The following is an 11198-nucleotide window of genomic DNA, read 5'->3' on the forward strand; positions in this document are numbered from 1 at the left end:
CTACAGTTTCACATTGTTTATACATGCAGCATATTAATGAATGCAGAATTATGTATAAATAATAATTAAAATGATCGTGATAAATCACCTCATGAACCACCAGGTATGAACACACCTGGTTAATACCTGTTTTTACCAGGTTGGTGTTACAACTATATGCTAAACAAGTGCTTCACGTAAATACATAAATCAGTTCATACGACACATTCATGTCTCATGAAACCTCACCTTTAATGTGTGTCAGCTTCAAGTTGCTCTCAGGTTATAAAAACAACCTGTTCACGAGCGGCCAATGTTTCTATAGACCAGGAGTGGCCAACCCTGGTCCTTAAGAGTCACAGTCCTGCATGTTTTCCAACTATCTCTGCACCCCTGCTATAGACAGTACAGTAATCTCTGAGAAGGGTGTGTTGGGATGGTCCCGTGACAACACACCACTTGTTTGTGAGTCATTTGTTTAGAATTTGCAATCCAAGAAAAAGTGAGGTTCAAAACAATCATTCCTGTTCCAACATTCAACACAACCAACACAAATTCATGTAAAAATTATTACAAAAGAATATTTTTAAAAACACAAAGTACCACAGATGAGAATGATGGAGACAATGATACGACTCAGTAGTGAATAACCTGAACAGTTGGTTTGAACCTGAACACGGACAAACAAAAGTTTCCTGAGGATCTAAAGCGATATTGATATCATACTTATATGTGATTATGATATTTTTTACAACTCATAATCGCATATGTTTTTTTTTTATCCATACAGTACTCTCAGCTTTACAGTTTCCAATGAAGCTATTCTATTTTTTCAGTTCCTTTATTTTTAGACTGTAATATTCCTCCTGTAATTTCAATACCTTTAGTTGCATTTTGATTTTCTCTCGCTTGAGCTGCTCTAGGTCCAGCAAATCCAGATTAGGTCTAACGAAGGGTATTGATGACGGACGCTCAACCATGGGAGAGGAATGACCGCTCTCTGAGGCCCTGGTTGTTTCAGGAAGACTGTGGAGAGAAATGCACTTTATGTCTGTGTCTGTGCAGTAAGTTAAGCCCAGCTCAACAGAATAATGTGATCATTAGTCTTTACCTTGGCTCCAGCTTCATTGTTTGTACAGCTTCTGCACTGTGACCAGATGTGGTGGCGTCTGTGTGCCTCAGATGGTCAAAGTTACAGGAAGAGCCTGTAAAAGAAAAGAGAAAAGAAAGAACATTTAAAAGAAGAATAAACAGTTGACAACAAACAAAAAAGATCACAACAATTATTTCAGATGTCTCAACAACTCACTCATTTCCTGCATTCCTTCATCTTTAATATCTTCCTGTATGGGTTCTGTGTGTGAGGGGGCGTCTCTGACATTCACAGCTGCAGAAGGTTGACGCTCTTCAGACGCTGACGTGTCAAGATGCTCGTTTATCTCCAGTTTGTTCTGGTTCCTTCCACAAAAGCCTGTTTCCAACTCTCCATCCTCGTTCTCCTCCAAGTCGTCTTTGCAAGAGACGATGTGTCAATCAAATGATGAAACTGACATTGAAATAATTAAACCATCATTTGATGCTGACCTGTGTCCAGCTGAGGGGAGGAACCGAGGTTGGCAGTGAGAAGGCTGATTGGTCGTGTGTCTTCAGAACTATTTACAACGTCACGGTTGATTTCTGGGGACATCCTCGATGTAGCAGATAAGTAGATGGAAGTTGGAGAAGTTTCAGTTTTGATTTCTTGGTGTCCGTCTTCACTTTGCATGAACTCCTCTCCATTTCTGGACACGTCTTCAGGGACGGATGAGACATCTGACATCTGTGAGACATCCTGAGCTGATGTGACGGAGGCTCCATCTATTTCCAAACCACTGTGTTCAGTCATCGCTGTACTCTGTGCCTCCTCATCCAGAGTCTTACATCCACTGTCTGTTCACAAACGAACGTTGTTGGCGTTTCTTTTTTAAAAATCAATTCCCGACTCTGTACTTAGAAATTCAAGTGATTCTGTCGTTTCATTTCCATTTAATTTGCTTATGTAGGACGACTAGAAAAACATTTACAGACCCTCTACTGGATTTTCCATGCAGCTGGACTGATGGCCTCTCTTGGCCTGCAACAGATCATACTATATACAGAATCATATGAGCAGTATTCTTCATCTCTGCTGTATCAACAGTTTTTGGAGTTATGTTGTTTTAATCTTTGTTGTAAATTAAGTTATGTAGATGATGATATGGCCACTACTACAACACGACAACAGTTTCTCTGTATCTTACCTCTGAAAGCCTGTTGACAACTACTTTTAGTTTCCTCATTGCATTGAATTTCTTCTTTCTTTCTGGAAGAAGAGCAGTTAGAGTCATGCATCCACAAAGAAACCTGCTGCAGCCTCACTTGCCAACATTCATTTTATCAATAGAGCTGCTACAGATGTTGATTCACGTGTGAAACAAACCTTCACAAACACTGCTGTCACTGTCAGAAACAGCAGGCACATCATCATTCTCCATTTTACCTTCCTCTTCCGTACTCTTTCCACCTCCTGAGTCTACAACCTCTGCTCCACGTTCAGCCTCTACACTCTCTTCCAGTTCCTCACTGCCTGGAAGCCAGTCGTCATCTTTAACATCATCCTCCTCAGTTTCTTCTGCAGATTGTATTTCTGACTCTTTGACAGAGAAACAAAGATATATACACTTCAACAAACTGTTGAATTTCTGCTGGAATAATCTTAACATGCACTCTGTTTAACGTTTTATTTTATTATTTTAGGTTTGTAGCCGTAACAAAGTGCAGATGAACCTGTAGAGGAGCTCTCAGAGTCGTAGTGTGATGACAACCTTTTCCTTGGCTGGAAGAACAAAACAAAACCTTTTTATCACTCAGTTTCCAGGTTGCATGAAGTTGTTTTACAAAATCAACATCACATTTTATACTGACGTTACCTTTGCAGTCTTGGTTGCTCTCCTTTTAAATCCTTTAGTGGTTAACAAGCCGTCCTGTGACAACAGCAAAAACTAAGACAGTTTGTCTTGATTGTAAGTTTGTATTAAAACAACAATGTACAGAAATCTTACATCGAACAAAACCTGCAGAGGCTTCTCATTGTGGAAAATAGTCGATTTCCACTTTTTACTGGCACCCTTTCCCCCAAAGTCCTCGAAGGCAGGAGGAGAGAACCAGCGACCCTCACACTCTATACACTCCTCACCTGCACAGAGTCCACACACAACACGAATTAGACCAAAATAAAGGACAAATAATAAAACTAATCATTTTGTTTTATGAATTATGAAGTAAGATGTTACCTCTGTCCAGCTTCTCTATATCCAGGCTGCCGTCTTTGTCTCCACATGTTACAGACAGGAGTCCTGTACATGGGACTGTGGGACATTTTCAGAAATTATAAAAATTGTCTTTTATATTGAGTGTAGTTATGTGAAAAATAAGTTTCTGTGGAGAATTTATATTATTTGTATTATTTATATTTGTATATGCCTAAAGACTCACTGTTTTCTTGTGTCCTCTGGTTTCTGGTGTTCTGGGTGGATGGACCTGGCTGCTCATTGTCACTCTGGTCTTCCTCCTCCTCCTCGTCCTCCTCCTCCTCTTCCTCCTCATCATCATCATCGTACCCTTCGTTGTATTTGACTCTCTTTCTTTTCCTCAGCCTGTGTCTCCTGTAAACCTCTTCCTGTTCTTCAGTGTAGAGTCGTATCCTGAAATTTTCCCTCTTCATTTGATCTATTTGCAGAAATTAAAAGAATAAACGCAGGTGTATCTCAGACTGCTGTTTTATTTTTATTTAATTTATTTATTACTCACCCAGTCTAACTTAGTTTCATTATTTGCCTGAGAAGCGCTGCACAGATGTGACTCATCCTTCAGCTGTTAAGCTGTTTGTGATTCTCTGTTTTCCATCTCTAAACAGATCTTTTCCTAAAGAACACAACATGTTCTTCATTCAGTGTTTTCTCAAGTCTGAAACGATTTAAGAACTCTTCTGACAAATGTTCACTACAATAAAAGCGGATCAGGTTTTACCCCCCCCCCCCCCCCCCCCCTTAATTGTCGAATCGGAACCATCCAATCAGAAGCCAACTTCAGCCCCGTCGACCGGTCCAGAGAGGAGCTGGGATCGGATCCAGTTCACCCGAGACTGAACCGACTGAAATCCCCTGAAGGCCGCTGATAGATCTGCAGATATGAGTTCTACCACATTATTTTTCTATTTATTGCAACTTCTGATTGGGAAAATTGAAGCAGTCTATGTAGATAAATGATATATTATATAAATTACCTCTTTCTTCTTACTTGCTTCGTCCAAACTACCGAACATGAATCCTTCAAATCCACCTTGTTAAATGACCAGAAGAATCCCAGACACAGTCACAGATTGGTGTTTTACCTCTTCTGTCCTTCAACAGAGGAATTGAAACAGAAACTGACAGACACACCCTCGGACCCTCCCACACAACCACTGCATCACTACACTGAAGTTCAGCTCACTTCAAACTTCCAGTAACAACATGTAGTTCAGAGGAAGCTGCCAGCAGAGGGCTGAGAAGGATCAGACCAGGAGAAACAAGCACACAGGACATGAGCTGGTTCATTTATTGAAGTTTAATCATCAAAAAATGATCAAAGGTTTAATTATATGTTGAGGAATTCACAGAAAGCTGCAGGTTAACGTGCAACAAAGATTAAATATCTTTAAATCTAAATCTAGAAACAGACTAAATATGACACAGTGTTTTTCTCAGTGATCAGTTCAGGATGAAATCACAATTAGAGGAAACGGCGTAAACACAGTTCAGAGAAGTGCAAACTATCCATCAAGCAGCTCAGTACCAACTGTGAAACATGTCTCGTCTGCACAACATGATGAGGGGGTGGGGGACGCAGGGTGGACAGTCTGCAGAGAAACAGGAGGTAGGACAGTGTTTAAGAGCAGGAGTCGGTGTGGGGGTGTGCAGGACTTGGTGGACTCACAACAGCACAGAGGTGGTACACTGAGTACCCGGTCCACCGGCTGCTGGTTCTGCTCCACACCGACTCTCTACAGGAACAGATCTTCGTCTTTACTTTGATTCAACTACAATAATAAATGAAGATGGAGACTTGACACATTTGAAAGTGTGAACATGAAGTTTTGAGTTGAGGAAGGAGTTCAGAGAGGTGTTTCCACCTTTATTGCAGTATTCCTCCAGTATTTTCACTACTACCCGAGTAGGCTACTTCTGAACCTTCTGAACCTTCTGATCAGCTGCACCGTGAGCATCCAGCTACATTCAGCCGGCCACAGCAGTGATGACACATTAGAGACTCCTCTATTCTTTCTTTCTTTTGCATTCTAATTCATTTCTATTGTTAAATCTGTCAAATGCTCATTTCCTTGTTTTACAGTGGGTTAATTCTTCCTCACTGAAACATTTCTAACATGTTTTCTAAGTCAGGTATTTGGACTGAAACCGGTTGAATGCTTCTTTATCTCACAGCACATCTAGTCAGTCTTCTCAGAAAGCCATGGTATTATCTTGTGAATAGTTGGAAACATTTCCCGCAACATCCAAATCCCGAGGACTGCTGCTCCCAGCAGTACTAACACATTACCAGCAGGACTAACAGGACTAACAGCCCACACAATCATCAGAGCCACCAGCGCCAGGAACAAGAAGATCCAGGTGTTGGTGCTGGTTTGCTTCTCCGCCTCGTTCCTGGCTCTGTCCTCCTCTCTCCTCCACAGCTCCCTCTTCTTCCTCTCCAGCTCGTCCCCCTGGTGGTGCTCCTGCAGCTCCCTCTCCCTGCGGCTGATCTCAGCTTCTCTCTCCTTCAGGATGCACTCCTGTCTCTCCCTGATCTTCCTCTCATTCTCTGGATACAGCGCCGTGTGGTAATGACCTCTTCCATTCAGGGCCATCAGGGTCTGGATCTTGGCCAGGAAGGTGGTCACCTGGTCCTGGTCCTCCGGGTTCTTGTTGTTGAAGACGTGGAAGCCACCACTACACCTTCGTAGGAAGTTGCGCAGGTTTTCGTCGCTCTCGCTGATGACGTCGTTGATGGTTTTTCCTTCCAGGCGATCTCCGTGCGTAAACAGCACGATGGTGTAGTCCCACACCTTTTCCCCAAACATTTTTTCCACCACTGTGTTGGTTTCTTGGTCTTCCAGAGTCATCCTTCCTAAAGGGACTACAAACACGAAGGCGTGGGGTCCTGGTTCCTGGAGCCTGACGCACTTCAGAATCCCTCGAACATCATCCTTTTTGCGGTGCGTCTCAAACAGCCCTGGAGTGTCGATCACGGCCACAGGAACATCTCCCACCTTGCCAACCTCCTTCTCGCAGCAGTGGGTGACTCTGGTCAGCTTCATGTCCGATTTAAACGCCTGTTTACCGATGATGGTGTTCCCACTCGAGCTCTTGCCGGCTCCACTTTTTCCAATAAGCATAATCCTCAAGGGCTGAGCCTCTGTGAATCCAACAAAAGAAGGAGATTTATTAAACAAAAAGCACACTTACAGTCGGTGGAGTTGGTTTTACCTGAGTATAAGTTAATAAAAAGTGAAATCTCCTCTCAACACCTCGCTGATCATGTTTTACAAGCGCTTCACATGTTGTTATGTTTTGTTTCTCTTAACGCACAAACAGGACTCAGTGTTTTATAACTTGAAGATGTGAGAAACAGGCTGAAGTGGGTCAGTGAATAGATCTGTGCCTGTCTCTCTATGTCTCTCTGGAAGTTGTTACCCCTCAACTTGATTTAAATGGTCTCTTCAGCCAAATGATCAATAAAAAGTTCCCCAGTTGCACCTTTTATCACCTATATATTATTTTGCGTCTGCGCACTATGAAGGAGCTCATCATCATTATATAGTATACATTATTATTATTATTATTATTATTATTATCTTCAGTCAGCTGTGTTTAGTCAATCAGAAGCTAGAAGTCCTCCACACAACACTGTGTCTACTGTCTTCACTCTGCTTCCCCTGTTATTTATATCAGTACCAGCTGATCTTAACGTGGTGGCTGCTGTTTTCTTCCTGCTCCAATAGACACGGGACTGTGATGACGTCATTAACCATTCTGCTGCCCCCCCACAGATCAATCGATGCATTAGTAGATGTTGAAGTAATACATGTTGAGTTCAGAGTTCATTTTCCATTCTCACCTTCTCCCACATCCTTTTTTTCAGCATCAGACGCGCAGAGAGCCATCACTGTCAAAGTTACTGAGACCTTTAATACTTTACTATCAGTACTGGGTACTGTGCTGAGTATTCCTGCTGTCCTCGCAGTATTTCCAGTAGTTCTGTACTTTCTAACTGCAGGAGCTGACTGGTCCTCGTTTCCGTATTCAGTTCTCTCCTCTTCCCAAACTTCTTCTGTTGTCTGTGTGCGTCAAGCCACGTTTTATAAAGCGGAAAACGAAAGTGAAAGAATGCTGAGGATGGTGCAATGAGGGCAGGACACAGGCTGACTGGTTAAAGTTTCACAGGTTTACAGGTCAAAGGTCTGAAAAGGGATCTTCCTGACAATGATTACAGACCTGGAACAGTAGAGACTTCACACAGAAACAGTGACACAGGGAGGAAATGCTAAATAAAAATACTAAAGTGAACCAGATGTCACCATGTCACAGAAAAAACAACAGAGAATCCACTTCAACTCCAGGTGGCAGCATTGTTTTATATCAGTCTGATGGAGCTGTGCAAAGTGATGAAAACTCCAGCCAACTAAAACCAATAAGTAAAGGAACAGCGCCACCCACAGGCCAGAATCCTTTACTGCTTTGAAGATGCTTTGACCTCAGCTGTTAAAACTTAAAATGCTCAAATGTTCAGTTCTGATGTCAAACTGCTTTATGTTGTTGAATTATTATAAAATTAACCACATGTACTTTATATTTATACTGTTCAAGGATCAGAGACGTCAGATTCTTCAATATTTCACAACAAACCTCCCAAAAATGCAACATGTGAGTGGACGTGACCACACACTAAGTTACTATTGGTAATGTTGTGTTTTAAAGAGTCTAAATACTTGATACTACGGACTTTATATGTAATGAGCGTTTGTCTTTAATAAAAGTTAAATATTCTCCTGGGTTTTCACAGATTAATGGAAATTATTTTTCATTTCACTGTTTGTGGTTGTTTCTAATAAAAGTCTTGATCGTGTGTAACAGTGAGACTAAATCTATGAACGGAGTCTTTGTGGAGAATATCTGTATGTTAGTAAAGAGAAATGTAAACAAAGTAATAACAGTGTTTTACTCTTCCTGATTTCAGAGGACAGCAGTTCATGAGATTTTATTTATTTCCAAAACTCTTTTCTGCAGCATTATCTCAATCTGTCCAGTCACCACGAGTGTCAGGAAGTTTTCATCAGCCTGATCCCAAGATGAGAAAAAACCTTTAAGGCTTTCAGGTCTTTTTCCTGCATCACTTGCGATCAGCCAGTCTCTGCAGGAGGGCAATGACTGTGTCCTGTTTGGAGGAGAGCAGCTCCAGTGCTGTGGCTATCCTGCCGAGGGACTCCGCCATCCGCACCTCCCTCCTCTCGCGCCGCTTCTCTCTGGCTTCGACCCTGCGCCGAGCCACGCGATCCTGGTAGGCCTGCTCCTCCTGCCGCTTCAAAATCTCCTGGAGCAAACCGGCGCTGCTCTGCTCCTTGTTTGCTTTCTGGTTCTGTCCTTCGGCTCCCGGCACGGTTGTGGAGGATATTGAAGTGGCGACAGAAGACGTGAGACAGGAGGAGGAAGGAGGACATGAGGAGCTGCTGCTGTGAGAGGCCACACTGAGGCGAAAAGGTACAACACCTGATGGGAAGGACGGAGCTTTGCAGTTGACGTAGCGTGATGTGTTGGGGTCTGTGCCACTCGTAGTAGAAGTCGAGGCTGTTTCTGTCGAACAAGGTGAGGAGATAAAAGATGGAGATGGAACGATGGTGGCCGGATGAATACTGGTGGTAACGATGTCACCATTAAGCACAATCAGGGGTTTGAGCTCTGCAGCACTGGTGGAGCTGCTGGTGGAGCTGCTGATGATTTGGCTGGTGGCACCTCCCTGACCCACCGACTCCACACCACCTCCAGTCTGTGCAAAGTCAGCGTTATTAGGGCGGAGGATGGTGTTGGGCTGTGGAAGCTGAGATTTAGCAGCGATCTTCGCTGGAGGACAGGTCAGCGCGGGAACAGCGGCGGCACCTTTGTTCCGCTTGTTGTTGATGATCTGAGAACCGACAGTGTCACAGAGCGTGGCGTCCATCAGCTAGAGCAGGAAAAGACACAGAGACTGAAACTGAACCTCAGCTTTTCACCCTCACACTACATCTACGCAGCTTCCAACAGTAAAGCTGGGAAACTGGAAACTATCATAAACTATTGACACAATCAGTCAACAGTAGAATCACTTCCAGCCAATGATCATGGATTTTTTTTCTTTTCAGACTTACATCAAAGAACTCCCAGGACGTTTTGGCGTGTCCCGTCTCCCGGCTGCGGTCTTTGACCCTCTTGTATGTGACAATGAGGTTGTTCCACTTGCGGCGGATCTTCTCAACAGGAAGTATGTGCCCCTTGGAGGCCATTTCCTCCTGGACGCTCTGGAAGAGCTGGGAGCGTTCCCGGGTCTCGTACAGGCCCCAGCGGCGCCCGACGGCCTCGATCAGACACAAAACAGCTTTGGAGGAGAAATCCGAGCCGGAGGGAAGCGTCTTCTCAGAAGGAGCAGACGGCATCACTGAAGCTGAGACAGGACAAAGACGACTGAGGTTCTCTCCTTATGTGGATGGATTTGGATGAGATACATCTAAAGTAAGAGCTGCGCACGGATTTAAAGGACCTCAAAACTACACAAATACAATGATTCAGCAATTTCCCAAGGCTAAGAAAAGTAAAGCAGAGGAGTTTTTAGTAGTAGAATTTAATTTTATGGACAAAAAAACAAACATCTGAACTTAATATTTAATAAGTTTTAATAACTTATATCATCCTGTAATTATGAAGTACATTTTTTTGGAGGTCCCTTCCTCCAACCCACTGAATGCAATAATGCTATATTTGGAACCCCATTGTAAGAACTTGAGACATCAATAAGTTTAATTTTGTCTTATTATTTTTCATTACTGATTAAAGTGGCGCATGTTTAATTAATCATTTAGTCTGTGAAATGTCAAAAATAAACGTGATATCTTCAGGTCACCAGTAACAAAACTTGTTTCATTTACAACAGAAGCAGTAAATTCAAATAATTAAAGAGAATATCGGCCTCGCTTTGACACAAACAGTTTGAGGTGATGCTCACACTTGATTACCTGGAGCTATCTTCAGGTATGTTTTTCCATCTCCTGATGTGGTGAAGAACCGGTCTGTACCCACTGGATCTAAAGGTAACAAACAGAGCAACACATGAACAGCGTGTACTTTATCTTTGATGCATTTCCACATGACACCGATGTAAAAACGAAGCCCCACATGTTGCATGAAGCCTTTAAAGCTATGAATCACTGGAAACGTAATTCTAAATCAAGCCGAGCTCTCACACAGCAGGACGGGAGTAGTTGTCGTGGCTGCCTGCAGCTCTGTGTCAGCCAGCTCCTCTGCAGTCTGATCCACTTCTCCTCTTCCTCCTCCTCCTCCTCCTCTGCATGCGGTATCTCCGCAGGGCGCAGGCGGCTCATGACTGCCCAAAACCAGCGCGGATGTATTTTCATCCCCCGCCTCAGTTTTCACGTGCATTACCGCGACGTCGCTGCTGCCTCCTTGCACATTTCCCTCCATGGCTGGAACAGAAACAAGAAAACAGAGAAAAGACAGAACAGAAGCCAAATGGAGGAGCAGGAGGAGGAGAGAGCTGTGTTTTGTCTGCGCAGGCGCTGGATTGGGAGAAAGTTTGGAGATCGCGGATCTCAGTCGGCGACGCAGAGTTCAGTTTGCGCTGCTGAAGTCATGACTCCCGTGCGTCGGCGCAGTTATGTGCGTGATGGACAAACGCTCCCCTCCTGGATGTTTTTCATGAGGGGCAGAGAAATGGCTGCACTGTCCACCCCAGCTGACGGATGCGCAGAGCGGCTGCGCAGCTCTCAGCACAGATTTGCTGTCGGCAACTGTGCCGGTGACGTCAGCTGAGCGCACATGGAGCAGGCCCCCAGGTTCACACAGCATTCAGACTTTAAAATGAGTTATAAAGAAGATTTAACTTCCTTCATTACAGAG

The 11198-nt window shown here is 43.6% G+C and overlaps 3 protein-coding genes across 9 annotated transcripts; all 3 read right to left on the reverse strand.

Moving 5' to 3' along the window:
• Positions 1-319: 319 nt before the first annotated feature.
• LOC113156403 (probable serine/threonine-protein kinase kinX) lies at positions 320-4415 on the reverse strand. Of its 7 annotated transcripts, none has more exons than XM_026351587.1 (14): positions 4283-4415; positions 3808-3921; positions 3493-3726; positions 3291-3365; positions 3060-3193; positions 2928-2981; positions 2785-2833; positions 2522-2650; positions 2259-2320; positions 2047-2092; positions 1564-1908; positions 1289-1489; positions 1091-1184; positions 320-1005 (listed from the first exon to the last, which is right to left on the reverse strand). In XM_026351587.1, exons 3-14 carry the CDS (start codon positions 3719-3721, stop codon positions 804-806), a joined length of 1620 nt encoding a protein of 539 aa, XP_026207372.1. In that variant the 5' UTR covers positions 3722-3726; positions 3808-3921; positions 4283-4415; the 3' UTR covers positions 320-803. The 7 variants fall into 7 exon arrangements, with proteins under 7 accessions (XP_026207372.1, XP_026207365.1, XP_026207357.1 ...); XM_026351580.1 differs by having other exon boundaries at positions 2047-2107; XM_026351572.1 differs by having other exon boundaries at positions 2498-2650.
• Positions 4416-4587: 172 nt separating this feature from the next.
• LOC113162539 (GTPase IMAP family member 9-like) lies at positions 4588-7385 on the reverse strand. Its single transcript, XM_026360756.1, has 2 exons — positions 7153-7385; positions 4588-6450 (listed from the first exon to the last, which is right to left on the reverse strand). Exons 1-2 carry the CDS (start codon positions 7196-7198, stop codon positions 5486-5488), a joined length of 1011 nt encoding a protein of 336 aa, XP_026216541.1. The 5' UTR covers positions 7199-7385; the 3' UTR covers positions 4588-5485.
• A 680-nt stretch (positions 7386-8065) lies between these two features.
• On the reverse strand, positions 8066-11118 carry LOC113149025. Its single transcript, XM_026340881.1, has 4 exons — positions 10526-11118; positions 10298-10366; positions 9437-9729; positions 8066-9252 (listed from the first exon to the last, which is right to left on the reverse strand). Exons 1-4 carry the CDS (start codon positions 10761-10763, stop codon positions 8425-8427), a joined length of 1428 nt encoding a protein of 475 aa, XP_026196666.1. The 5' UTR covers positions 10764-11118; the 3' UTR covers positions 8066-8424.
• Between the last annotated feature and the right edge of the window lie 80 nt (positions 11119-11198).

Source organism: Anabas testudineus, chromosome 8 (genome assembly GCF_900324465.2).
Source record: "Anabas testudineus chromosome 8, fAnaTes1.2, whole genome shotgun sequence".
NCBI classification, from domain to species: domain Eukaryota; kingdom Metazoa; phylum Chordata; class Actinopteri; order Anabantiformes; family Anabantidae; genus Anabas; species Anabas testudineus.

Coding starts and splice junctions, on each gene's coding strand:
- LOC113156403 (XM_026351548.1), bottom strand. CDS start 3,721: ATGAAGAGGGAAAATTTCAGGATACGACTCTACACTGAAGAACAGGAA. Junction 2,834..2,927: donor GAGCAACCAAGACTGCAAAG/GTAACGTCAGTA, acceptor TTGTTCTTCCAG/CCAAGGAAAAGGTTGTCATC. Junction 1,909..2,046: donor CATGGAAAATCCAGTAGAGG/GTCTGTAAATGT, acceptor GTTTGTGAACAG/ACAGTGGATGTAAGACTCTG.
- LOC113162539 (XM_026360756.1), bottom strand. CDS start 7,198: ATGGCTCTCTGCGCGTCTGATGCTGAAAAAAAGGATGTGGGAGAAG. Junction 6,451..7,152: donor AAAAAAGGATGTGGGAGAAG/GTGAGAATGGAA, acceptor TTGGATTCACAG/AGGCTCAGCCCTTGAGGATT.
- LOC113149025 (XM_026340881.1), bottom strand. CDS start 10,763: ATGGAGGGAAATGTGCAAGGAGGCAGCAGCGACGTCGCGGTAATGCAC. Junction 9,730..10,297: donor ATACCTGAAGATAGCTCCAG/GTAATCAAGTGT, acceptor GTCCTGTCTCAG/CTTCAGTGATGCCGTCTGCT. Junction 9,253..9,436: donor CGTCCTGGGAGTTCTTTGAT/GTAAGTCTGAAA, acceptor TTCCTGCTCTAG/CTGATGGACGCCACGCTCTG.